Here is a 27574-nt window from a genome sequence, read left to right on the forward strand (position 1 = left end):
GAGAAAAAGGAGCTGGAAGAGCATGAGGCGACCTTGAAGAGGGGGCTTGCGGAGCGGGAGGCAGCACTAAAGAGGGAGGTGGAGAACCTCAAGGCTCACGTGAAAGAGCGAACTGAGATACTCCTTCAAGCAATGGAGGAGGCCAAGGTCAAGGTTGTCGAGGAGTACAGGTCTTTGACGGAGTACCTGAGGGAGATGGTAGAGGTGGGGGCGGCGAGATACTGCAAATGTTTTAAACTTAGCTGGTGGCTAACCCGATGTGAGTTCCCCCAACTCAACCTCAGTGTCATAACTACTTCGAGGGTCACAGAGGAGATGGCCATCGAAGCTGCCCAAGATCCAGACTCTGAAGCAGAAAGTGACGGCAACCTGTTTGATGAGGAGGAGGAGGAGACTGTGTTAGACAGTTTTGTATGCCCTTATCTTCAATATGATTTGATGTACTTTTGTTATTTAGTGGAAATAAATAAAGTGCATGTTTGATTCATATTGTTTGGTTTAATTCTGTGTAAAACCCTAAAACTGGACATTTATAGAGACTCGTGTTAGTTTTAAATGTTCACAGCCGTTGGATAAGTCTGGGGAGATTTATCCTGCCAAGGCTGATGCTGTTGTGCCACCAAGTGTTGGGATGGCCTGTCTAAGCCACCAGGGTAAGACCCGAGGCACATGCAGTATGGGATTACTTGAATCCTTGAACCGGACCAGATTTCCAGTATTGCCCTGGACCTTGGAGATAGATGGGAAAAACTGGAAAGTTACACCTGACCCCTAGACTCGATTATGACATTTCACTAGGTGTTGGATCAGGCTGCCTTTGATATGCCAATCAGTGAGATCCTTAGCGGGGATCAAAACCTGGGTATGTTGGGGCAGTTTGATAATTCATCTGAGTGGGTGATCATAGTGACAGAATCAGCCACTTTGTCGGACAAAGGGTAATGATCGGGAATGCACTCTCTCTGATGGAAACCAAACTGCCGGCAGTTGATTTCAATCGTTGGAATTTTGTTTTGCAAAATTAATATATTTATATATATATGTGTACGGTTTCAAATTGTTTGCAAATGGTTTTTATTCCCGGGATCCATGTGAGAGGAGAGTGCGTCACTGTTCCTTGCAGCCGAGGGAGAGGTCCTCTCTTGTCGGGCAGTGCTTGATCATTAAGGGCTGAGAGGTTAAGTGTAAGACCATTGAGGATAATACCTGATGGGCTAATCTTGCACCTGCCCATAGTCCCTGGGTTTTTATAAGATGGCTTGGCCCAGGGACCACTTAATGTAAGTGTTGGGCCCAAAGGGTCCATATGATGGACTCAAGGGGTTCATTGAGTTTTTCAGTGAATTCGGCTGGGCCTTGTTTTAGAGGCTAGGCCGAACCCATGTGGTTGGTGTGTAGATCAATGCTTGGGTCCCACGCCATACAAATAAGCCCAACTGGGCAGCAGATTGGAAAGTAATTAGACACTGAACACTTAATGGGCCAAAAGCCCATTTCGAGGTGGGCTGATATGATCACCCATCCATGGGGCGAATTTGAGATTAAAGTTAGTAAAAGGATTGGGCCTTTAGCCTTATCCACTCTTAGAGACCAAATTCAAATTAGATTTGAATCTGGTATCCTCTTGATAAGATCAGGAGTAAGCTAACTTTATCTGCAGAAAGGATTAAGATTATCCCCTATCCAAATACTGATTTGGATTGGAATAACTCCTAATAAGGAGGTTTCTTAATCAAGAAGAAAGGAGGAGAAACCCTAACCAAGAAAGAGATTACAGCAGATTTCGAACCAAGAAAAATCGCAAGAAAGTTTCCTGCGAATTGAGATCATATCTCATACTCTCCAGAAAAAGAGAAAAAGCAGTTCAACCTTTTTCGTTTTGGAGATCTCCTCCTGCCGCCGCCATCTGCCATTGCAAGATTAGATCTTTGCAGAAAAGAAAGTCAAGAAATCTGTTCTTGACATCAGTCTTGCAAGAAAGACTGAAAAGGGTTCAGTGTTTAGTACTTCCAGAGGATTCTTGTGAAGGATTCAGTGTGTAGGACGCACCCTGCTGGTTCTGTTCCATTCACAGCTGTGTCATCTTCAGCAGGAACAGATCTTGGAGCATTCTTTGGGCGTGAACACCAACTTTGGGAGATACTGTTTCTCCGGATCAGGTATATTCCTCCCATTTATCTTTTGGTACAGATCTGGTTTGATTATGGTTCAAATAGGATCCTTGAATATTGTATTCTAAATTTAGGGAATATGATTCCCAGTTGGGAGAAGGTAGGAAATTTTTGAAATTCGCCCACCCATTCTGCAACCTTTATGGCGTCCATTAGATGGATCCTACCATTCTTTCAGACTGGTGGTGGCGAAGCCTCTACCAAGGACGAGGAGCCCCGAAATGAATATAAGCTTCTTTTTTATCCTTTATGATGTATACCCCGAGTCTCCAAGTTCGGTTCATAGTGAAAGTTTCACTTTTTTTTTGTACTCAAAACTTTACATCAATGAAATACAAGTATTTTGGCTCTCTGTGCAAGAAATTGTGTAAATAACTCCCGAACTGGCGAACTAAACCAAATAAGAGTAAAAAATGTGTTAGTCACCCTGAACTTTCGAGCTAACGAGCTGGATTACGAGTAGGGATAACCGGAGTAGATTTTTTTCAAAGTGTTGGTTACCCCGAATTGTCGAGCTAACGGGCTAGATTTCGAGTAGGGGTAAGTTCGCATCATTGTACGTCGAGGTGGGCAGACACTGTAGGGTATATACCCGACCTGTCTGCACACAGGCTACTCATTTAGGTGTCAGTTATCCCTCAGTGCCGAGCTGTCGGGCTTGACTTCAAATGGGATCAACCTGTTGTCATATGCCAAGGTGGGTTTGACATAATAAGGTTTGTACTAGAACTGTCTAAGCTTTAGGCATGAGAACGGATTTGCCTATGCCGAAAAGGCAACTAGGACTTGTTTGCCTATGCCGAAGAAGCAACTAGGACTTATCTGCCCATGCCGAAGAGGCGAATGGGACTTATCCGCCCATGCCGAAGAGGCAACTGGGTCTTATCCGCCCATGCCGTAGAGGCGATTAGGACTTATCGTAGTGCCGAGGCCGTACGTCAGCTTGACATCATGTCCCTTGGGCTTTTAGGAATGACTCACAGTTCTCTCTCCAGATCAGTGATCACAAATAATATCTTCTTAGGTTGCCGATGTTCCACGCTCGAGGTACTTGTCCCTTCCAGAGTCTCGAGCTCATATTTACCTTCCCCGAATACCCGTCTTACTCGGTTCAGACCTTCCCAATTCAGTCCAAGCTTACCAATGTCAGGCTCAGGTACAATAAAGTTCCAAAGAACCAGGTCGCCAACGCAGAGCTGTCGCTTTTTGTCCCGGGCGTTATAGTGCCGAGCTACTCTCTGTTGGTAAGCTGAGTCTGGATGTATGCTAGGTCCCGTACTTCTTCTACCAGGTCTAGGTTGGTATGGAGCTCGTCATCATTTGTCTCTTCGAAATGTAGGCTCCTCAATTTCTGCTGGGATCACCGCTTTTGTGCCGTAAGTGTGGTTAAAAGGAGTCTCACCTGTGGCAGTCTTGATGGTAGTCCAGTAGGCCTAGAGTACACTGGGTAGTTCATCTACCCCCAATCCGTTGGCTCGAGCTAAGCGAGCTTTCGGTCCGTGAAGAATGACTCTATTGGTGACTTCAGCTTGCTCGTTCGCATGGAGGTGTGCTATCGAGGTGAAATTTTGCTGAATTCCTATTTCGGCACACCAATTCTGAAACTTAATATCCTTGAATTGCTTCCCGTTGTCGGAGATGAGTACCTGAGATAGCCCGAAGCAACACTCTATTGGTGACTTCCACCCACTTCATAAAATAGTTTATTGCTATGACCAGAAACTTCCTTTGTCCTATCGCTAGCAGGAATGGGCCAAGTATGTCAATTCCCCACTGTGCGAAGGGCCATGGGCTAGTGAGGTATTTCATACCGACAGCAGGTCGGTGGTGGATGTTAGCATGCCTCTGACATTTGTTGCATTTCTTGACGAGCTCGAGTTTATCTGCCTTCATCGTGGGCCCATAGTACCATTGCCGTAACACCTTCTGTGTGAGACCCTACCCCCAAGTGTCTGCCGAACAAGCCTTCACGGGTGTCGCGGAGTACGTACTCGAGCTCTGAGTGTTGCAAGCAGCGCAGATAGGGGAGCATAAAGGACCTTCTATACAACTGCCTGTCTATAATGATGTACTTAGCTGACTGGCGCTCTACCCTCCGGGCTACCATTTGGGCCGCATGACATTTTGCAGGGAGGGTCCCGTGAAGCAGGTAACTCACGAGTGGGTCGGTCCAGCTCGGTTCTGCTTGTGCTACAAGAACGACCTCTCCTGCCCCCCCCCCCCCGAGAATGCTAGGCCGAGGTAAGTCCTTTATATACACGGTCTACATGGTGTTACTGCTCGTGCGGGCTAATTGGGACAAGGCATCAGCCTCAGCGTTCTCGAACCTCGGGATCTATCTGATGAAATAGGAAATGAAGTTGCGTAGGATCTCCTTAACTTTGCCCAAGTAAGCAGCCATGGTGGGGTTGCGGGCTTCATACTCACCGTTGACTTGGTTGACTACGAGCTGAGAGTCACTACATATTATGAGGTGTTTCTCCTCCATTTCCCTTGCTAGGGTGAGCTTGACGACCAATGCTTCCTACTCTACTTCATTGTTTGATGCCACGAACCCAAACCGGAGTGCGTATTCCAGCTTCACCTCACTTGAACCGTACAAAATTGTTCCTGCACTGCTTCCTTGTTGGTTGGACGAGCCGTCAACGTAGAGAACCCAGGGCTCCTCATCCCAGGCTGGACCTGCTTTGATCGGGACCGGTGCCGCACTGGTTGATGCTTTCATCGTGTGTTCGAGCTAGATCAGCTTGGGAGTTACGGTACTAAATGTATATTCTGCTACAAAATCGGCCTAGGCTTGGGCTTTGATTGTCGTCCGAGGTTCATACCAGATGTCGTACTCAATTAGTTCGATAGCCCACTTCGTCAATCTGCCAGAGACCTCTGACTTGAGCAGGATCTGTCTCAAAGGATTGTTGCCGAGGATGACGATGGTGTGGGTTTGGAAGTATGGACAAAGTTTGTGAGCTGCTATGATTAGCGTGTACGCTAGTTTCTCGATCTCTGGGTACCTGGTTTATGCATCCAGCAAAACTTTTCTAACATAGTAGATGGGTCGTTGGACCCGATTTACCACTTTGATTAGTACTGAGATGACCAACTTGTCACTCATGGAGAGGTACAACTTTAGTACATCCCTTACTTCGGGTCGGATGAGAATCGGGGTGCTAGCTAAGTATCTTTTTAGCTCGTTGAAGGCGAACTGACACTCTACAGTCCACTCGAAGTCTCTACTCTTTTTTATGGCTATAAGAAAGGGTAGGCAGCGATATGCCAATTTAGACATAAAACGACTCAGGGTGACTATCCGACCATTCAGCCTCCGAACCTCTTTTAGTTTTGCAAGGTAGCCTCATATCTAAAATAGCCTTTATTTTTTCCGAGTTGGCTTCGATGCCACGCCGGTTAACTATATAACCCAAAAATTTACTTGACATGACCCCAAAGACACACTTGTTGGGATTTAATTCCATATTATATTTTTGTAAAATTTGGAAAACACTCTGCAAATTATCTAACAAAAAATTTGAACACTGGGTCTTCACGACCATGTCCTTAACATAGCATTTGACTTTATTGCCGATTAACGGCTCAAAAATTTTGTTTACAAGTCTTTGAAAGGTTGCCCTGGTATTTTTTAGTCCTGAGCGCATGACCTTGTAGTAATACAACCCGAGCTCAGTTATAAAGGCAGTTTTTTTTTCATCGATGGGGTCCATCCTAATCTGATTGTACCTGGAATAGGCGTCCATGAAGCTTAACAACTCATGCCCTAAGGTCGTGTCCAATAGGCGGTCGATCTTGGGTAGCGGGAAGCAGTCTTTCAGGCAGGCTCTATTCAGGTTGGTGTAATTGATGCACATGCGCCACATGCCATTAGCGTTTTTTACCAGAATTGGGTTAGCTACCCTGCTCGGGTAATGAACTTCCCTGATGAACTCTGCTGCTAAGAGCTTCCTGACGGCTTCATCGACTATCCTCCAGCATTTTGGGACGAGGGTTGCGCTTTTTCTGTCTAACTGGCCTGACTAAGGGTTCGATATTTAATTATGAGTTAGAATCTTTACCGCGGACCAGGCAAATATATCTAAATTTTTTAGTAAGAAGTTTACCAGTTGAGAGGCTCATCGATCGAAGTGCCAATATGGAGAGTCTTGGCTGGGTCATCAGTTGAGACCAGGATGTCGGCCTTCTCCTCTGTTGGGGCAGCCGACTCATTGGCATACTCCATTGGTCGCTGAGCTCGATGTTAGCCACTAGCTTTGCTTTGCCCTTGAGGGCGGCTATGTAGCACTTGCGATATTCAAGCTAGTCACCTCGCACAACTCCTACTCCATAGTTCGTTGGGAACTTCATTGCCAGGTAGTAAGTGGATACTACCACACGTAGGACGTGCGTAATGGGCCGACCTACTATGGCATTATAAGGAGAGGGATTTGCGACCACCAGAAATGTGTGCTCGAACCTCGTGATATTCGGCCACATGCCGACCTCTACGGGTACAGAGACTCGCCCAAGAGGTTTGACCTCCTCATCACTAAAGCCTACCAGGGGAGTGTCTGTCAGCTTTAAGTCGCTTTTCTAGAGCTGCAGCTTGTCGAAGGTGTCCTTGAACAGTATGTCTACTGAGTTACCCGAGCCCACCAGGATGCGCTTGACTTTGAAGTCGTTAAGCCTTAGTTTTATCACCAAAGCATCGTCATGAGGATATTGGATCCTGCGCGCAATGTCCTCCGTGAAGTAAATTGGTTCTTCAAGTCAAGATCGCTTTTGCGGGTTCTCCTCTTTGTTTTCTAGTTCACGGACTGAGGTTCGTCCGGCTACTGAAGTACACCCTGCGATGATGGACCCGCATGTAATCATGTTGATTACCCTACGGATCGATCTCTCCTCGAGCGACTACTATGGCGACTGATCGTTCTGCCTACTGCTAGACTCGAGGGCATTCCTTCTCTGGTCCCCTTGTTGGTCTGCTTGCCGATCTTCCTGGCATCTTTCTTCTCACTGTACAAAATTTTTCAAGTACTCGCGGCGGATGAGCTCCTCGATCTCGTCGCGGAGGTTCCTACAGTTCTCCGTATTGTGCTCGTGATCTCTGTGGAAGTGACAATAGACATTCCGGTTTCTTGTTGCAGAATCTCCCCTCAACCTAGGAGACCACTTGACAAAGGAGGAGTGCTTGATGGCCATTACGATTTCTCCTCGCTAAGCGTTGAGAGGTGTGTAGTTCGTCATTTCAATAGGTGGGGTCCTGGAGCGCCGACCTGACTTGCGAGATTGCGAAGGAGATTGGCTCCCTGACTTGTTTCCTCCCTTGGTCGGGGAATTGCTCTTTCTTCTTTTGTGTCCGTCACTACCTGTGTTGTCACTATTTCTTTTTTTTTTCTGCCGGGTTGTTAGCCTTTTGGTTCATTTCCTCTTCGGTTCCGATGAAATGGTCAGCTAGCTTGAGGAATTCTATGATGTCTTTTGGCTTATTAGCCACCACATGCAATTTGAACTCTCTATGAGTTATTCCTTTCTTGGATGTCGTGAGTCTTACTGCCTGGTCTAAGTCAGGGATCTACAGGTAGGTGTTGTTGAAGCGCTTGATGTAGCTTCTAATCAACTCTCTTTCTCTATGAACCACATTGAGGAGGTTTTCCTACAACCTTTGGCACTTCTTGTTGGTGATGAAGTGCGAGGTAAACAACTTTGCGAACTACGCCTAACTCTTGATCAATCCTGGCGCGAGGTTCCGGTACCAGGTCCAAACTACCCCCTTAAAAGTGGTGGAGAAAGCCAAGCACATGCAAGACTCATTTGCCCCAGTTAGGTGCATCTGAGAGTAAAAGGAGTCCATATGATCATTAGGATCAAAAGGCCCGACATATTGTTCAGGGGAGGCATGTTGAAATCTTTGGGCATCGGGGTTGCCAAGAGCTCGGGTAACAGGGGAGACGACCCGAAAAGTAGGGGAGGAGCGACCTTTGTAGTTACCGAGCTCGCCTCCTCCTTACCTTTAGCCTGTCCTTCTTATTGGTTTGGTCTCACTGACTGGTTGTTCTAAGGTGAAGTACGGCATGCCTTGCGACTCCTCTGTGGCTGCTTCTTTATCGGCTCGGCATTTGTGCTGCTGATTTCGGTATGCTCCGGTACCGTTATGTCGCGAGGTAGCTCCTGGTTCCTTGTGGATTCTGGGGCTGGCTATCATGGACGAAGTGGCCTAGCCTTGAGTTTGCGCCCCGAACCTCGAATTGGTTACCTGCAAGCAACCCACCTTGCTGCAAACGCCGAGGAAGATTGGCCTTGTTAGGATGAGTATCCCCGAACCTGTTTCTGAGGTTCCCTTGCAAAGCAGGTGGAGTAACTTGACCGTTTACCCTCCCGCGGGTTGAGACCTAACTCTTGGGAGGAACTGGGACTTGGGAAGCCTCTTTGGCTCGACGGGGAGATTGAATGCTATGGTTCATGCGAGGTCTATTCTGATTCTGTTGGGCCCCTGGGTGCCAAGGTGGGACTGGTTGCTGGCTTTGCGGCAATGGGGGGTACTATTGCTGCTACTGCTAGTAGAATAAGTACTATTGAAATTAATGAACATGTTGCATTTGGACCTGGATGGTCCATACGAATTGCACCAGGTTGTCAAATTGTGATTCAATTTGTTGTAAATATTAAAATTCTTCGTTCTGATAATGGCCACAAGTATTTTTCCACACACTTTCAATAATATTTGGAACAACATGGCATTATCCATCAAACTTCATGTACCTACACCCCTCGACAAAATGGGGTTTCTGAAAGAAAAAACCGTCACTTTTTGGAAACTACTTGATCCCTCTTACATCAGATGAATGTCCTCAAACCTTTTGGAGTGATGTTGTACTCACATCTTGCTTTTTATTAACCGCATGCTCGTGTCTATCCTTGAAGGCCAGTCCCCTTTCTCTGTTTTGTATCCCACGTTGTCTCCTTTTCCCATACTGCCAGAGTTTTTGGATGCATGTGTTTTGTTCATAATCTTGGGCCTGGATGGACAAGTTAGATCCTAGATCGACTAAGTGTGTCTTTCTTAGCTATGCAGGACTCAAAATGGGTATACGTGTTATAACCCTCGTTCTCGACATTCTTTTGTGTGTTTTGATGTTACATTTTTTGAGTATGTTCATTTCTTCTCCAAGTCGGATAATTCTTCTCCTCTGTTGCTATCACCCCTTTTCCAGTTCCTGTTGAGGATCCCATTCCTATTGTTCAGGTCGTCACCCCGTCTTTGCCTCCAGTGCAACTATCTGAGAGAGAACCACCTATCCGGCAAATGTATACACATCATCAGGCATCGGATCCTCCCCTAGCTTCGCCATCGTCGACAGATCTGGTAGTTGATTCCACCCTAGCCCCAACTCCAAGTTCTGACATTGATCTTCTTATTGCTTTGCGGAAAGGTAAACGCAATTGCATTCTCAATCCCATTTCCAATTATGTTATCTATATCTCACATTTCGGCTTCCCATCGACGATTTGTTTCTATGTTATCTTCTGTCTCTGTTCCCAAGGATGTTTAGGCAGCCCTCAATTCTCTAGGGTTGCGCAAAGCAATGGAAGAAGAACTCTCGGCCCTGACTCGTACTCATACGTGGGACCTCACTACTCTTCCTCCTGGTAAGCATGTGGTCGGATGTAAGTGGGTATACACGGTTAAATACTTACCTGATGGAGGTGTTGAATGGTTGAAAGCTCGGTTAGTTGCCAAAGGCTATTCACAACAGTATGGTATTGATTACACGGACACCTTCTCTCCGGTTGCCAAAATTGGGTCAGTTCGTGTTCTGATTTCTCTTGCTGCTATGTTTGATTGGCCCTTGCTTAAACTTGACCTCAATAATGCCTTTTTACATGGTGATTTTCTTGAGGAACTGGACATGGAGCAACCACCAGGGTTTGTTGCTTAGAGGGAGGGTCAGAAGGTATGTAGACTTAAGAAGGCTATTTATGGACTTAAACAATCTCCTTATGCATTGTTTGGGAGATTTAGTGAAGTGGTAAAGAAGTTTGGAATGAAAGTGTTAGGTTGATCATTCCGTATTCAGCTATGAATCAAGTGCTGGGAAGATTCTCTTGATGGTACATGTAGATGACATTGTTATCATAGGCAGTGACGGACCAAGAATTGATAGGTTGAAGACTTATTTGCATGATCACTTCCAAACAAAGGATCTTGGCAAATTAAGATACTTTTTAGCGATAGAGGTTGCAAGGTTCAAGAATGGTATTAATATATGCCAAAGGAAACATGTTCTTGATTTGCTAGAGGAAACATGGTTGTTGGGAAGGTACAGAAGGTTAGTGGGTAAGCTTAATTACCTAACCATCACTCGACTTGATATCTCATTTGCGGTTAGTGTAGTGAGTCAATTTATGCAAAATCCGAGAATCCCACACTGGGAGGTAGTCCTAAGGATTGTGAGGTATTTGAATGGTGCTTTTGGTCATGGTTTGTTTTATAAGAGTGGAGGAAGTGTTGAGATAAAGGGATACATAGATGCTGATTGGGTCGAGTCCATATCTGAGATAATGTCCACTACAGAGTATTGCACTTTTCTTGGTGGGAACTTAGTGACATGGAAGAGTAAGCAGCAAACAGTGGTAGCAAGAAGCAATGCGGAGGCTGAATATAGGGCTTTGACTCACACAACATGCGAATTGGTGTGGTTGAAGCATCTACTAGAGGATATGGGACATTAGATTGACACTTATGAAGCTATACTGTGATAACCAAGTTGTAGTTCATATATCCTCTAATCTAGTGTTTCACGAAATGATGAAGCACATAAAAGTGGATTGCCACTTTGTACGTGAGAATGTGCTTAGTGGAGTGATAAGTACAACATATGTGAACACATGAAATCAATTGGTAGATCTGTTTACCAAAGGGTTGAATCGGGGAAGAGTGGATTACATATGTAATAAGCTGGGAATATATGACATATACTCACCAGTTTGAGGGGGAGTGTTAGAGTCGGTTGTACAAGGGTAGTACAGTCTTTTTATGTATAGTTGTATATGTACTGATCTACTGATGTGGCTCTCACTTAAGTGTGGGCACAATGGTAATCCTTGTATATCTTAGAAGAATATAAATAAAAGAAGGGCCGATTAGAGGTTTTGAGATTTTACTTGCTAGTTCGGCTATGACTTTTCTCATTCTTTTTCTTTTCTTTCTCCTTCTCCTTCTCTCACTCTTTTCCTTCTCTTTCTTCTGATCTGAACATATAAGAACATCTAATTTGAGTTTTATCAAGCTCCTTAGGGTTAGTCTCAATGTTCCCTTCTCTTTTCAAGTGTTGAGTAATGTTGTATGTTCAAGTAATATTCGACATATAAGCGTTATGGTTCAAAGAGATTTGCAAGGAAAAGAAATATGAAAGAAGGTTGTGTGTGGCTCCAGGGTTCAATTGGTATTTAGTATAAAGAAGGCTATAATCAAAGGGAAAGTCAATGTTATGTTCAAGCTACTCGTATGCTAATTAGTTTAAGTTTGGAAGAAAAGCAATTGATTTAAAGTTATTCTAAAGCAATCATACTAGGACCTGTGTGTAACTCAACAAGATGAAAAGATTAGTGGGGCATAAATTTTTTTTTCTCCCACACCTTAGGAGATTGAAATATCTATTGGATTTTAATCTCATAAGAGATTAAATCTAATGGGTTTGATTGGTCAATTACATGAGAAATTGCACCTGCACACTTGGTTGAAAAATCAATTTTCTCTTACAAAAAAAAAACTCAGTTTTGAACTTGTCCCACATTGGATAATTACAAGGTTTGTTTTCAGTATTTCAATAGGAGTTGGTTTACACTCCTTAGAATTAGTAGAGGAGAGTATAAGGATTCGATACCGTGCAACGCGCGCGCACGCGTGTGTGGCGCAATGAGGCGCTTTAGAGGCGCACTTTGCTCGCACCCGTGTGGCTCGCGATGGGCGGCTCTGGTTTTGGTGCGTTGATGACTGTTGATCACCTTTGATGAGATCAACGGTCATGATTCGATCGGGTGTGATCAAGAGGCACAATTCAAAGTTAACAGTCACCAACTGTTAACAACTTTTTAAACAGTCACAATGTTTGAAATTGTGAATGTTCAAGGTGCCCTATCTAACAGCACATACCTTTTCCTCATACATATTCACAAATTATTTAAGGAGCACGAATTTGACTCCAAAACATACAATTTCGAAATTCACTATCTCTCATCTCTTAGTCCGGTCTGCTACAGTCTCACAGAAGGTTTTTTTGGAGACTCTTCAACTTTGCTGGTTGCAGATTCTCGCCCAAGGCTCTGTTGTCTTGGAAACGAATTTGCCTGTAACCCAACAGCAAACTTAGTAAAACTGAGTGGGGGCAAATAACGTTCTAAAGACAGTGTTTTGAGACGCGCCTCAGAGCTTCTTCTCCAAAGTTACAATGTTCCCATCTTCCCCAACAATATCATCATCAATATCTAACCATGAACTCCAAGCCTTGATGGTTTTGGAATCCATCAATATCTAACCATGAACTTTGACTTTTACTGCACCATAGACCCTCTTGAAACCCTCAAGAGCCAACCCTCTCAATATCTAACTCTCTGAGTTGTGCCCAGCACCACAGAGTCCACGGTCCCTCTTGAAACTCTGAGTTTCCAGAGCCAGCCTTCTCAATATCTAACCCTCTAAGTTGTGCCCAGCACCACTGGCCCGAATAGGGATGGCTCCTATTTTTGTTTTGAATTACTCTGAGTTTTACTGCACTTTTATCGTACTCATCACCCTGTGACACTCACTTTCTCTCAGTCTCTCTCTCTCTTTCTCTTTACCTCTGTGAGGTCTGGAGACCCTAAACTGCACTTCTCTCAGTCTTCTCTGTTTGTCCGTCGACTCCATCCTTCCTCGGCCAATTGGCCTTGACGAGATTACTGAATGGTCGAAAGACCACAAAAGACAAACATAAAAACAGAAGAAGCAACTTCTTCTAGTTTGAAATAATATTTTGTATGAGTGCAGGTGCAGGCTCTTGATATGATACGAGGTAAAAGCATACTTCGATTCACATTTAGAGGGAAACCTTTCAACAGAAGAAGCAACAGAAGTCACGAGGGAAAAGTACCAATGAGAGCTGTTTTCAAAACAAAAATTGGTTTGCTCTGTACTAGGGTGGTCGGCGGTTCTACAGTGGCGGCGACGCCCGGTGGTCGGCAGACGAATGAGACTTCTTACTTCTTAGTTTCTCAGTCTGCAAAAACGATGGTCGCTTACAGACTGAGCTGCAACTCTGTGCACTGTGCTATGGTGATCGGCGGCCGGCAGTCGGCGGTTATACGGTGGCGGCGATGCCCGGCGGTTGTGTTGTGCGACACTGCGACTGCGAACTGCGGTTCTAATAATATGGTTCTACCTCTGCAAGTGAAGAAGTTGAACAGTGAACAACTCTTGACTGAACGTATTACTCTTACCCTAATAATTTAATACACTATATATAAGGGGTATAATTGTAAATTACGACCGGGGTCGGGGCGGGTTCGGGGATTTGCAGGCAGACTCCATCCCCGCCCTATCCCCGGTCCGGGGCAAAAAAAATCCCCGACCCTCTTGCATTTGCTACCGGGAAAAATCCGCCCTGTTCGGGTCGGGTCGGTCTGGGGACCCCGCTTTGTGTGTAAAATTACCACCCTTAAGAATGAAAGCAGAGGAAAAAGCGAAAAGGCCAAAACGCCAAGGAATATCTGATGGAACTGCAGACGCAACATTGTCAAAAGGTAATCCAATCAGTTTATTCTAGACTGTTGTAGATTCTCTCCGGTTAGTTCGAAGAGAGAAGATCGTAGAACCGGCGACGTGGAAGTTCCATTTCACGACATTCGAAAGACCTAAAAGCTTCGGAGTTCGGAGAGCTGGCGCCGGGATCGGAGCTAACGTGTCGCAGAAGCAAGATTGTCAAAAGCCGATGATCCAATCAGCCTACAGAGTTAGTCTGACAAGTCTCATGAAAGAGTAAAAGCTGTTTCCGCATTGGAGCTGACGTGGCTATCTTATTCCAATTGTCATATGGTCAGCACTGACTCCTTGAGCAATAATTGTGCGTTAAACACTTAAACCGTTTACAGACTCCAACGGTTCTATACTTTCTATTTTACGGTTTTTTCTCATCGGAAAAGGCCGATTATATAATTATTATTTAAAAAGTTATTATTATTAGATTTTAGAAGTTGTACGTTGGAATCGACAGCTTATCAGGATAAGACGCAAGCGACAAAAAATTGAAACGTAAAGAATAAAAGGCGCCCTTTCATTTTGGGGCGGGCAATCTAACAGCAGGTCGCATATGAAGGACAAGATTTCACAGTCGGATTCGAATCTATGAACCATCTCTACTCCTGTATCCCACCTTGTTCGTCTGCATATTCCATCAGATATCAATTCAGCGGTGAAATCTTTGCTCTTACGTAAGCGACTGTTTATCAAATCACAGCCCTTCAAATTTTCCAAATTTCTATTTCAGCACGCATGTGACTTCCTGTCATTTTTCCCGTACTCTATCGTCTTCGCCTGCTAAGGCGGAGGCAGCACACACTCACACAAACGTGACAGAAGCATTGTCCGGGGTTCCCCCGATGCTGCCGCCGCTATGAGCCTCAGACAGCGCCCGGCGGTCCCTCGCGGTGGTCCGGGGTATGGCTCCGTCTACGGCCCCAACCACGGCCTCGACGGCTCGGCCCCATTTCCCACCCCCGTCTTATCTGAATCCTTCAACATCATTCCGGTTCACAGTCACCTTGCGGTTGCGGATCACCACTCTCTTCGTTGCCCTGAAGTCCGCGCCGTCGCTGGTGCCCTCCGCAACGTCGGAGACCTTCGCATGCCCCCGTTCGTTCCATGGCGCGAGGGCATGGACCTCCTTGACTGGCTAGGCGTCTCTTTTGGCTTCCAACGCGACAACGTTCGCAATCAGAGGGAACACCTTGTGCTTTACCTTGCCAACGCCCAGATGCGCCTCCATCCCCCTCCTGTCGACGTCGACGCCCTCGACCTCAACGTCCTACGCCGATTCCGTCGCAAGCTGCTGCACAACTACACATCTTGGTGCTCTTATCTCGGCCGCAAATCCAGCGTCTTGCTACGCAGTCGCCGTGATGACTCCCGCCGCGAACTCCTGTACACTTCTCTTTACCTCCTTGTATGGGGCGAGGCTGCTAATCTCCGCTTCGTCCCTGAATGTATCTGCTACATTTTCCACCACATGGCGAAGGAGCTTAACGCGATCCTCGACGACTATGTAGACGGACCTCCTACCCCTTTCACCTGTGGCGAGAATGGGTTCTTGATCCATGTCGTTACTCCTATTTACCGGATAATTAGTGCTGAGGTTGATAGAAGCCGTAACGGCACCGCCCCTCATTCGGCTTGGAGAAATTACGACGATATTAACGAATATTTCTGGAGCCACCGCTGCTTCCGCCGACTCGGGTGGCCACTCAATCTTAACAGCAAGTTCTTTCAAACTAAGGGTAAGGACAAGGGCGTGGGTAAGACGGGTTTTGTTGAACAGAGGTCTTTCTGGAATATATTTCGCAGCTTTGATCGGCTCTGGGTTATGCATATATTATTTCTCCAGGCCGCCATTATTGTTGCTTGGGAGGGCACGGAGTATCCGTGGACGTCACTGGAGAGTCGTGATATTCAGGTTCGGCTGCTCACTGTATTCATTACCTGGGGATGTCTTCGTTTCCTCCAGTCAGTGCTTGATGCCGGGACTCAGTACAGCTTGGTCACAAGGGAAACATGGTTAGTCGGGGTGAGAATGGTACTGAAGAGCATTGATGCCATAGTATGGACTGTTGTTTTTGGTGTCTTCTATGGAAGGATTTGGTCCCAGAGGAATCACGACGGAAGGTGGTCTGATGAGGCAAACCGTAGACTGGTGACTTTCCTCGAGGCTGCGCTCGTTTTCATAGTCCCGGAGCTTTTGGCTTTAGCTCTTTTTATTGTACCTTGGATTCGGAACTTCCTTGAGGAAACAAATTTCATCTTGTTCTATATTTTAACTTGGTGGTTTCAGAGTAGGACCTTCGTAGGCCGTGGCCTTAGGGAAGGTCTTGTGGAGAATATAAGGTATACTTCGTTTTGGGTTGCCGTTCTTGCTTCAAAGTTCACCTTCAGTTATTTCCTCCAGATAAAGCCCATGGTTGCTCCGACGAAAGCTGTTTTGAATCTCAGGAATGTATCTTACAATTGGCATGAATTCTTTGGTAACACTAACAGAGTAGCAGTATTCTTTTTATGGCTTCCAGTGGTTTTGATTTACCTCATGGATTTGCAGATCTGGTACTCAATTTTTACCTCCATTTTTGGGGCAATAGTTGGGTTGTTCTCCCACCTGGGTGAGATTCGGAACATGGAGCAACTGAGGCTGAGGTTCCAGTTCTTTGCAACTGCAATACAGTTTAATCTCATGGCGAAGGAGCAACTTCTGAATGCAAGGGGGACATTGCTGGGCAGGTTGCATGATGCCATTCACCTGTTGAAACTGCGGTATGGGCTGGGCCGGCCATTTATGAAGATTGAATCGAACCAAGTGGAGGGGAAGAAGTTTGCCCTACTGTGGAATGAAATAATTAAAACTTTCAGGGAAGAAGACATTATTAGTGATCGTGAAGTGGAGCTCTTGGAACTGACACCAAACATGTGGAACATTAGGGTCATTCGCTGGCCATGTTTTCTTCTGTGCAATGAGCTGCTTCTTGCTCTCAGCCATGCAGCAGAGTTGGTGGATGCACCTGACCAACGGCTCTGGTATAAGATTGGCAAGAATGAATACAGGCGATGTGCTATTGTAGAAGCTTATGATAGCATCAAATATATGCTCATTCAGATTGTCAAACATGGCACTGAAGAGCATTCCATTGTTAGGCATGTGTTCCTGGAAATTGATAGCGCACTTAACATTGGGAACTTCACTAAGACGTATAAAACAACTGCATTGCGACAGTTACATGCCAAATTGGTAACCCTTGTTGAGCTCCTTACCAAGCCCAAGAAAGATGTAAATAAGGCAGTGAATGTATTGCAGGCCTTGTATGAAATATACATTCGAGATTTCCCCAAGGTGAAGAGGACCATGGAACAGCTGAGGGAGGACGGCTTGATGCCTCTCAAACCTGTTACCAGCAGAGAATTGCTTTTTGAGAATGCTGTTCAGTTGCCTGACATTGCAGATGTATCTTTCTATCGGCAGGTGCAGCGTTTGCAGACAATTCTTACATCTAGGGACTCGATGCATGACATCCCAAGGAATTTCGAGGCAAGACGCCGTCTAGCCTTCTTTAGCAACTCGTTGTTCATGAACATGCCCCATGCTCCTCCAGTTGAGAAAATGATGGCTTTTAGTGTTTTGACACCTTATTACAATGAGGAAGTCCTGTACAGCAAAGAACAATTGCGGACGGAAAATGAAGATGGAATTTCTACCCTGTTTTATTTACAAAAGATCTATGAAGATGATTGGGGGAATTTCATAGAGCGAATGCGCCGACAGGGGATGGTGGGTGATGAAGAGATCTGGACGAAGAAGCTGAGAGACCTCCGTCTTTGGGCATCCTACAGAGGCCAGACGCTATCTCGTACTGTAAGGGGAATGATGTATTACTATAAGGCTCTCAAGATGCTGGCATTCCTTGATTCTGCATCCGAGATGGAGATCAGGGAAGGTGCACAAAAGCTTGCTTCTGTTGGTTCAGTGGGGCTAGATGGCATTTTGAATGGTCACAGCTCAGGTATCCAACAGTCTTCATGGAGTCTGAGTGGGGCGAATAGTGATGCAAGTATTTTGTTCAAAGGCCATGAATGTGGGAGTGCTCTGATGAAATATACATATGTAGTCGCCTGCCAGATTTATGGGACACAAAAGGCAAAGAAAGACCATCGAGCTGAAGATATTTTATATCTAATGAAATGTAATGAAGCTCTTCGAGTTGCCTATGTTGATGAGGTTCACAAAGGGAGGAATGAGGTTGAGTATTACTCTGTTCTTGTGAAGTATGATCAGCAGTTGCAGAAAGAGGTGGAAATCTACCGGGTTAGGTTGCCTGGTCCCTTAAAGCTTGGAGAGGGTAAACCAGAGAATCAGAACCATGCTATTATCTTTACCCGTGGTGATGCTGTTCAGACCATTGACATGAATCAGGACAACTATTTTGAGGAGGCCCTTAAGATGCGGAATTTATTGGAGGAATATAATACCTATTATGGTATCCGGAAGCCTACTATTTTAGGAGTCCGTGAACACATTTTCACTGGTTCTGTGTCCTCTCTTGCTTGGTTCATGTCTGCACAGGAGACAAGCTTTGTTACCTTGGGACAGCGTGTTCTTGCAAACCCTCTCAAGGTACGAATGCATTATGGCCATCCTGATGTGTTTGATAGGTTATGGTTTCTGACTCGAGGTGGCATTAGTAAGGCTTCCAGAGTAATCAACATCAGTGAAGACATATATGCTGGATTTAATTGCACATTACGAGGTGGCAATGTGACACACCATGAGTACATCCAGGTTGGTAAGGGAAGGGATGTTGGATTGAATCAGATATCAATGTTTGAGGCTAAGGTTGCTAGTGGCAATGGTGAGCAGGTTCTGAGCAGGGATATATACCGGTTGGGTCATCGACTGGATTTCTTCAGGATGTTGTCGTTCTACTACTCTACTGTGGGGTTCTTTTTTAACACAATGACGGTGATCTTGACTGTTTTTGCATTTCTCTGGGGTCGCCTTTATCTGGCTTTGAGTGGGTTAGAGAAGGCCATGAAGAATAATTCAAACAATAACAAAGCACTTGGTGCAATCCTGAATCAGCAATTTATCATCCAGCTTGGTCTATTTACTGCTCTCCCAATGATTGTGGAAAACTCTCTCGAGCATGGGTTCCTTCCTGCAGTATGGGATTTCTTGACAATGCAGTTCCAGCTTGCATCTGTTTTTTACACGTTCTCTATGGGAACTCGTACACATTTTTTTGGCCGGACAATTCTTCATGGTGGTGCAAAGTACCGAGCCACTGGGCGTGGTTTTGTTGTGCAGCATAAGAGTTTTGCTGAGAATTATAGACTGTATGCCCGTAGTCACTTTGTAAAGGCAATTGAGCTTGGAGTGATACTTACTGTTTATGCTTCACATAGTGTTGTTGCCAAGGACACCTTTGTTTATATTGCCATGAGCATCTCAAGTTGGTTCTTGGTAGTATCATGGTTCATGGCCCCCTTTGTGTTCAACCCTTCTGGATTTGATTGGTTGAAGACTGTATATGACTTTGAAGATTTTATGAACTGGATATGGTATCGGGGAGAGATTTTCACTAAAGCCGAACAGAGCTGGGAGACTTGGTGGTATGAAGAACAGGATCATCTGAGAACTACTGGTCTTTGGGGAAAATTATTGGAGATAATTTTAGATCTCCGTTTTTTCTTTTTCCAGTATGGGATTGTGTACCAGCTTGGCATCTCTGCTGGAAACACTGCTATTTCTGTTTACTTGCTATCTTGGATTGGTATAGTTGCAGGTGTTGGAACTTATATGATAATAGCATATGCTCAAGACAAATATGCTGCAAAGGAGCATATATACTATCGGTTAGTCCAGCTCCTTGTCATTACAGTTACAGTGCTTGTGATAATTGTCTTTCTGGAATTCACCCATTTCCAGTTTTTTGATATCATCGCGTGTTTGATGGCATTTATCCCAACTGGGTGGGGATTAATATCCATAGCACAGGTACTCAGGCCATTTCTGCAGTCCACTGTGGTCTGGGACACCGTGGTTTCTCTAGCCCGTCTGTATGATATGCTTTTTGGTGTAATTGTTATGGCCCCTATGGCACTGCTAGCATGGCTTCCTGGCTTCCAGTCCATGCAGACAAGGATCCTCTTCAATCAAGCATTCAGCAGGGGTCTCCAGATATCTCGCATTCTAACAGGCAAAAGATCTAATGTTGATTTGTGATATGAGGTAAGTTTTTATTTTCATCTTTCTGGAGTCTTGATTTCTGAAGCTATAGATTAGTTTTCACTTATTTCTATATTTTTTTTTTGCTTACTTGATTGCAGTAGTAAATTGGGGTCTAGCTGCATCATTTGTTTCTTTTATTTAATAGCGTATATGTTGGGACGAAGCCTGTTAGCGCATGGCTGTGGCAAGGAGCAATATCCATGTGAGGTATTACCTTATTCTTGGTTTCTTGTTGCTGTTTAGAATGTCAACTCTGACAGTCTTTTCATTTGAGCTAATGGCTTATATGAAATTTGTGTTTAAAACCTCTGCTGGAAGTGGTTGTAATTATATGCTTGAACTGTTCTCTTTACGTGTAGTGTTTTAATTGCTTTTTTCCTCTGCAAAGTTAGTTTGATTTCTATTTTGTTATTAGTAATCAAAGAAAATCCATCAAGACGGAATAAGCAGGAGATAGTAAACAGGAAGCATATGGACTTTGTGGCCCAATCACTGTCAAAAAAGTTTTCCTCACCTCACCAAAGTGCCCAACTCAGTCAGAAACAAAAACTCCCTTCTCCATAATCCACACTCATCTAAACACCCATGTGCCTAATCTCATTGTGGTATCAGTCCCTCCCTTGAACTTCTCATTAAATGAAATATCTCTCATGTTATCACCCCCTTCTACACCCCAAAACATCACTTACCTCTCCACTCTACCCCATATAAGATTTTAAAGAAATATTCCTGAAAGCAAAATGCCTATTTCTCTCAAAAAAGAATAAAATCACCCTCCAATTTATCAATAAGTCAATAGTTCTCTCTTCTTGTGCACCAATTGAATTTATGCATGAAGCAAAATACCACTCCTAATCCCCAAAGTATCAACACTAAATGGTGCATTCTCCAGATTTCAGTACCACAACTTGAACCTTTGCAAGGAACGACAGAATACTTCTAATGGGTACAGAATCCTTCGGTCATTGCTGTTGGAGGGTAGGCCAAAGGCCGAACCATGTAAATTTGTGTGTGCTTGCTTCTAAGTTCTAACATATCTTCCTTTGCTTCGTTTCACTGTGCCATTTGAATATGTATTTCTAGGTTTTGTGCAATGCCACATGAATATAATTGTAGATCTGAAGGCCTGTAGGCTTGAATGATTTGCTCCTAGTCTTTTTTGTTTTTTTTAAGAAACTTAATTGGATCCACTATAACCTAGTCAATAAATATAGATCCCAACTTGGTATTACTTAGACAAATTTAGTAAATACATTCATAAGTCATTATTTAAATGATATTGAAATTCAATTATCATCCCGTAAAAAGAATTGGTCAATAGGGACTTATCAGACCTCAATGGTTTTAAAGAGCTTGAATACAAAATGTTTTACTAGATTGACAACAACTCATCATTCTACTTTCTATGTCCTAATTTCTAGCACCAAGGCACCAAATTAATACCAAACAAGAGAAGTTTAGGGTTTCACATTTTAGGGCTTGGGTGTGGGGATTTTGTATTTATGGCTTAGGATTTGGTGTTTTAGGGTTTGGTTGTTGGATTTAGGTTTAGTATTTTCAAATTTTTGGTACGTGTGCAACTTGGGTGGGTTGGTTTGGGTTGAAGGTTAACTAACCTAGGGCTAACTCTAAACTCTAAAGGTGCAAACCTCAGGCTTGAGCCTAGCCCAACCCGAGTTTAAGTGGAAGTTTCTCGACCTAGGCTCAACCTGAGCTTAACCCAACTTGAGTTGGGTTGGGCCAAGCTTGGGCGGGTTTAAATGAATTTATGTATATATATTTGTATATAGTCATCTTTTATTGGGCTTTATGACCGAATTTAATAGTAGAATTGATTGCAAATGTGTTAAAATTCCATTTACAAATGTGCTGTGAATAAACCCTAGTTCATTCTAGGTCAAAGTAGAGAAGAAGAAAGAAGAAAGAAAAGAGAAAGAAGGAGAGAAGAAGAGTGTTCGGTCATACTAGAAGAGAGAATGTGAAAAATCACTCTCCTAGCCGACCCACTTGAATTTTATTCATAAAACTTAGAGTTACAAGAAAGACAATTTTGTCCCTTATAGAAGATGGGACACATAACTTAAACTCAGATACAATAGACCTTTCACTTTCAAGAAGATACACCAGAATGACCAAAATACCCCTGACTCGAGCATTCTAACAGTCCCCCTCAAGATGGAGAGTATATATCATATAGTCCCAGCTTGTTACAAATGTAATCTATTCTTCCCCGAGACAATCCTTTTGTGAAGAGATCTGCTCACTGATTTCTTGAGCTCACACGAGATGTAGTTATTACCCCACTTATCACTTTCTCTCTCACAAAGGGACAATCCACCTCAATATGTTTAGTTCTTTCATGGAAGACGGGATTGGATGAGATGTGAACAGCAGCTTGGTATGGGCCACAGCCCTGTACTCTGCTTCTACACTACTTCTTGCCACCATCGTTTGCTTCTTGCTCTTCCAAGTCACAAGATTGCCACCCAGGAAGGTACAATACCTTGTGGTTGACCTCCTGTCTGATATAGAGCCAGCCCAGTCAACATCTGTGTACCCTACTATCTCAAGAGTTCCTCCATTTTGGTATAACAAGCCACGACCTGGAGCACCCTTTAGGTACCTAACAATTCTCAAAACAGCTTCCTAGTGAGGAACCCGGGGGTGTTGCATAAACTGACACACCACACTCACAGCAAATGATATATCTGGTCGGGTAATGGTTAGGTAGTTCAACTTTCCCACCAACCTTCTGTATCTTCCAGGATCATCAAACTCTTCACCTTCATCCACACTTAACTTGACATCGAGTTCCATAGGAGTCTCTGCTGGTTTAGCACCTAACAACCCTGTTTCTTCAAGTAAATCAAGAACATATTTTCTCTGACATAGGTTGATCCCCTGTTTTGACCTCGCAACCTCTATTCCTAGGAAATACTTTAGCTTCTTCAAATCTTTCGTATTGAAATGGTCCTGTAAGAATTTTTCAGCCTGTCAATTCCATTGTTGTCACTTCCAGTTATGACAATATCATCCACATACACGACTAGCAAGGTTTTCTCATCTTTTGAGTTATAGATAAACATAGAATGATCAACCTGACACTGTTTCATCCCAAAGGCCTTTACCACTTCACTGAACCTGCCAAACCATGCACGTAGAGATTGTTTTAGTTCATAGATTGCATTTTTGAGCCTGCACACCTTACCAGCCTCCCCCTGAGCAACAAACCTTGGTGGTTGCTCCATATACACCTCCTCAACAAGATCATCATGTAGAAAGGCATTTTTGATGTCAAATTGTACGAGAGGCCAATCATACATAGTAGTTAATGAGATCAACACTGGTCTTTCTTTTGGTGAGTCTTCCCTAGCTCTCTTTTTTGATTTTGCGTGTTTCCATTATGTCTAGCTTTAGTTTCGAAAGCCTTTTAGGCGAGAGCGGTGAATCTGCTTGAGCAGAGGTACCTCGGCTCAGGCCATAGATCTTCGTCCTACCGAGGAGGTTACTTCGGGTCAGGATGCGATCTGCGGTCCTCCCGAGGTGGACTCACTTCAGGGGGAGCGAGAGGCCTTTGGTGACTTGGCTCCCACCTCGCATCGAGGTCGGATGCCAGATAACTTTGGCCCGTCGACAATGATGACGGATAGGCTCCTATCCCTAGTAGCCCACTATAGACTTCCAAACGACCTCATCTACAATATCCCCTTAGGTAATTTCCTTTGGGAGCATGGTCTGAAATGGGATGAGAAGTACAAGTATGTTTACCATTCCACGAAGCAATAGGGTGATGAAGATCTGAGGGAGAAGGGGCAGTAGCAGGATCTGTCGACAGGTGCTGAAGTGGAGGAGGGGCCGAAGCACTTCTGCGGGTATACACTTGAGTAACTGGCGGCCTCTCTGTAGTAACAGGCATATGATGTGCATCTGCAGTAGGAATGGGAGCTACAGGAAGAGGAACCACAGAGGGAGAAGAAGAGACCCCGACATCTGAGAAAAATGGAACTGATTCAAAGAAGGTGACATTAGAGCACACAAACGATTTATGAAATTTTGGGTTATAACACTTATACCCTTTCTAAGTCCTTGAGTAGCCAAGAAAAATACACTTCGTAGCTTGATCATCTAGCTTGTCTACTCCAGGCCCCAAGTGTTGAGCAAAACAAACATAGCCAAAGACTCTTGGGGTGAGAGGAAATGGAGACAAAGTGGGAACCAACACAGAGAAAGGGGATTGACTTCCAAGGATTGACATGGGCATCCGATTTATCACAAAATAGGATGTAAGAACAACATCACTCCAAAAATGCTTTGGGACATGCATATTGATCATCAAGGACCGAGCAGTTTCAAGAAGATGTCTATTTTTCCGTTCAGCTACACCGTTTTGTTGTGGGGTGTAGGCACAAGAAGTTTGATGACTTATTCCATGATGTTGTAGGTATTGCTGAAATGGTGAGGAGATGTATTATTTGGCATTATCGGAGCGAAGTATTTACATATGAACACCAAATTGAGTGCGTATTTCAGCATGAAATTTCTGAAAAATAGAGAACAATTCACTACGGTCTTTCATAAGATAGATCCCTATCATCCTTGAAAAGTCATCAACAAAGATTACAAAATACTTAAACCCATTGTATGACACCACTTTAACTGGACCCCATACATCGGAATGAACTAAAGCAAAAGGACTTGAGACATGACTATCAATTCTTGGACTAAATGAGACTCGATAATGATGAAAGATGACTCAAGGAAGGAACTACCAGCTTCAAAGCCTTGAGAGAGGGATGACCAAGTCTGCAGTGCCATTGGAGAGGAGTAAGAGACGATTGAAAAGCCACTGGGGGCCACCACCATCAAGGTAATACATACCACCGGCTTCATGCCCTCCACCAATCTTCTTCCCCGTCTTGAGATCTTGAAACACACAAGAAGAAGGATAGAAGGTTACAGAACAATTAAGGAACTTGGTTAATCTGCTAACGGACATAAGGTTAAAAAGGAACTTAGGAACATATAAAACAAATGCTAAAGACAAGGAGGAGATCAACATCACCAACACCACAAATAGGAGATGTAGAACCATTAGCAAGTGTAACTATTTGAGATGTGGAGGAGCGAGAAAGGGAAGAAAATACATCAAGAGTCCCAGACATATGGTCCGAGGCTCCGGAATCAATGATTTAGGGTGAGGTTTTGGAAGCTAAGCAAGTCATACCTGAATGGGCAAGTGTAGCTGTGTTTTGCTGAGATGTTTGAAGGAACTGCTCATATATTGCCCGTGGTACACTCACCATTTCCTGCCCAGAAGCACAAGTGGGTGTGGAGGGGGTTGGGGCAGTTTGCTGGGTTTCAGTAATTGTGCTACTACTCTTAGATGTAGCATGGTTAGCCCAAGTGTTGGGTGGACCACGCAAATCATAGCAGAAATTAACTGTGTGCCCCTCTAAGCCACAATGTGTACATTTTCTCTGAGCATTACTCCTTCCTTTTCCACGGCCTCCCCCTGACTCTCGGCCTCTAGTCCGGCCACTTGCCCGGTTAAACATGTGTCCACCACGGTTGCTTGGAGGGCCATTGCTGCCACCTCCACTTCTATTTCCACGGCCACTTCCTTTAGTCACTACCAAATCAGATCTATCAGAGAAGGAAGAATGTTCCACCGGCTCAATGGATGTCTTCTTAAGACGGGCAAAAACTTCTTCAAGTGAGGGGAGAGCTGATCCCCCCAATATCTATGCTTTGATTGGCTCATACCCAGCCTTCAAGCCCACAAGAAACCTAGTCACATCAAGTTGTTCACGTTGCTGCTGTTGGATCTTGACATCTGATGTTAGAGGGTGATACACATTTAGCTCATTGCGGATGTTCCTCAAACTTGCATAAATACTCTTCTAAGCTTTGACTTGTTTCAAATTGAAGTACTCTTGGTATAACTGATATACCCTAGTTGTGTTGTCTTGTCCAGGGTAAAACTTTTTTAGCATGATCCCAGATCTCTTTGGCTGTATCTAGGAACATGAAGTTCACACTAATCTTTGGTTCCATGATGTTCAAAGCCATGACTTTATCTGTGCATCATCTTGTTCCCAATCACTGAACCCAGGGGAATCAGAGGGAGGTTTCTCCTTCCTCACATGTTTTTACTTTCCTCTTGGCCTTCACGAACACGTCAACAGATTTTGCCCATGGTACATAGTTCTCCCCATTCAACTTGATGGATGTCATTTGAACATTTAGATAATCTGGAGAAAGCATGATGCCGGTTTTGTTGTCATTCCCATCTACAGATGAAGCCATCTCAATTATTTCACCTTTGAATATACACCACCATCTGACACTTCACAAGACTTATCTCATTTATGATACCACCAACTCCACATTCTTCAACTGCACATTACACACAAGACTTATCTCACTTATGATACCACCAACTCCACATTCTTCAACCGCACATTATACACTACACTCTGAAGCTGAAATCATTCAGTCAACACATCAAACACTTGGACTGCACACCGCAGAACCATTTACCATCAACACACCACGACTGAAATTACTCAGTCATTTCATCGAACACTTGTTCTTCATACTGCAGAACTGATTACACACAAGGTCTAGGGGTTCACTTTTAAGCATTTAGAATCGTAGATATGTCAGCCACCACAACACAACCATCACCACACCACTGCTGTCGTGGACATCAGCAGTCTACTATTCTTCTTTCAGCACACATGCGAGCAAGAAAACAAAGGAACATGACTGATATGTGTATCAGTTTCACCCAGCACCACAACAACTAACTTTTGAAGCACAAAAAATTAGTATTCACAGTCCATTTCTGAACACACGGCAGCGGTGTCCATACCTGTATATGTCTAGCCCTCTTCGTACACTGAATAGAGGGTCTAGTATACCACTTCAACGACCACCACAGCACTGACCAAATGCATTCTCACCTCCAGGCCCTCAAAAACGACAACTCCTTTTCAGCCCTTTATCGAGTCTTCAATCAGGTCAGCTGTAGGATGAAACCTACTGTGAAGCTGACGGTGAACCGAGGAAGAAGGCAACAACAAGAAAACACGAGACCTTATTGCTCTGATACCATGCAAATAAACCCTAGTTGATTCTAGGTCAAAGTAGAGAAGAAGAAAGAAGAAAGAAAAGAGAAAGAAGGAGAGAAGAAGAGTGTTCGGTCAGATTAGAAGAGAATGTGAAAAATCACCATCCTAGCTGACCCACTTGAATTTTATTCATAAAACATAGAGTTACAATATAGACAATTTTGTCCCTCATAGAAGATGGGACACATAACTTAAACTCAGATATAATAGACCTTTCACTTTGAAGAAGATACACCAGAATGACCAAAATACCCCTGACTCG

At 44.2% G+C, this 27574-nt stretch overlaps 1 protein-coding gene and 1 non-coding gene across 5 annotated transcripts in view; both read left to right on the forward strand.

The window, feature by feature from the left end:
- Positions 1–14357: 14357 nt before the first annotated feature.
- The window catches only part of LOC148875876 (callose synthase 12-like), a 37717-nt gene continuing 24500 nt past the window's right edge, over positions 14358–27574 (forward strand). Inside the window, exons 1-3 of one of the 4 annotated variants that reach the window (XM_088965567.1) lie at positions 14358–19803; positions 19946–20179; positions 20278–20386. In XM_088965567.1, the coding sequence (XP_088821693.1) occupies positions 14810–19803; positions 19946–20000 (5049 nt within the window). In that variant the 5' untranslated portion in view covers positions 14358–14809 and the 3' untranslated portion in view covers positions 20001–20179; positions 20278–20386. Of the gene's footprint in view, positions 20180–20277; positions 20387–27574 lie in introns of all 4 variants that reach the window. The other 3 variants (XM_088965568.1, XM_088965565.1, XM_088965566.1) reach the window with 3 other exon arrangements.
- LOC148875877 (small nucleolar RNA J33) lies at positions 17805–17885 on the forward strand. The gene has a single exon (XR_016106433.1). It is a non-coding gene; the product is annotated as a small nucleolar RNA J33 (small nucleolar RNA).

The sequence above is a fragment of the Nelumbo lutea genome, chromosome 1 (genome assembly GCF_056320005.1).
Source record: "Nelumbo lutea isolate HS-2025 chromosome 1, American lotus-T2T, whole genome shotgun sequence".
In the NCBI taxonomy this organism is placed as follows: Eukaryota; Viridiplantae; Streptophyta; class Magnoliopsida; order Proteales; family Nelumbonaceae; genus Nelumbo; species Nelumbo lutea.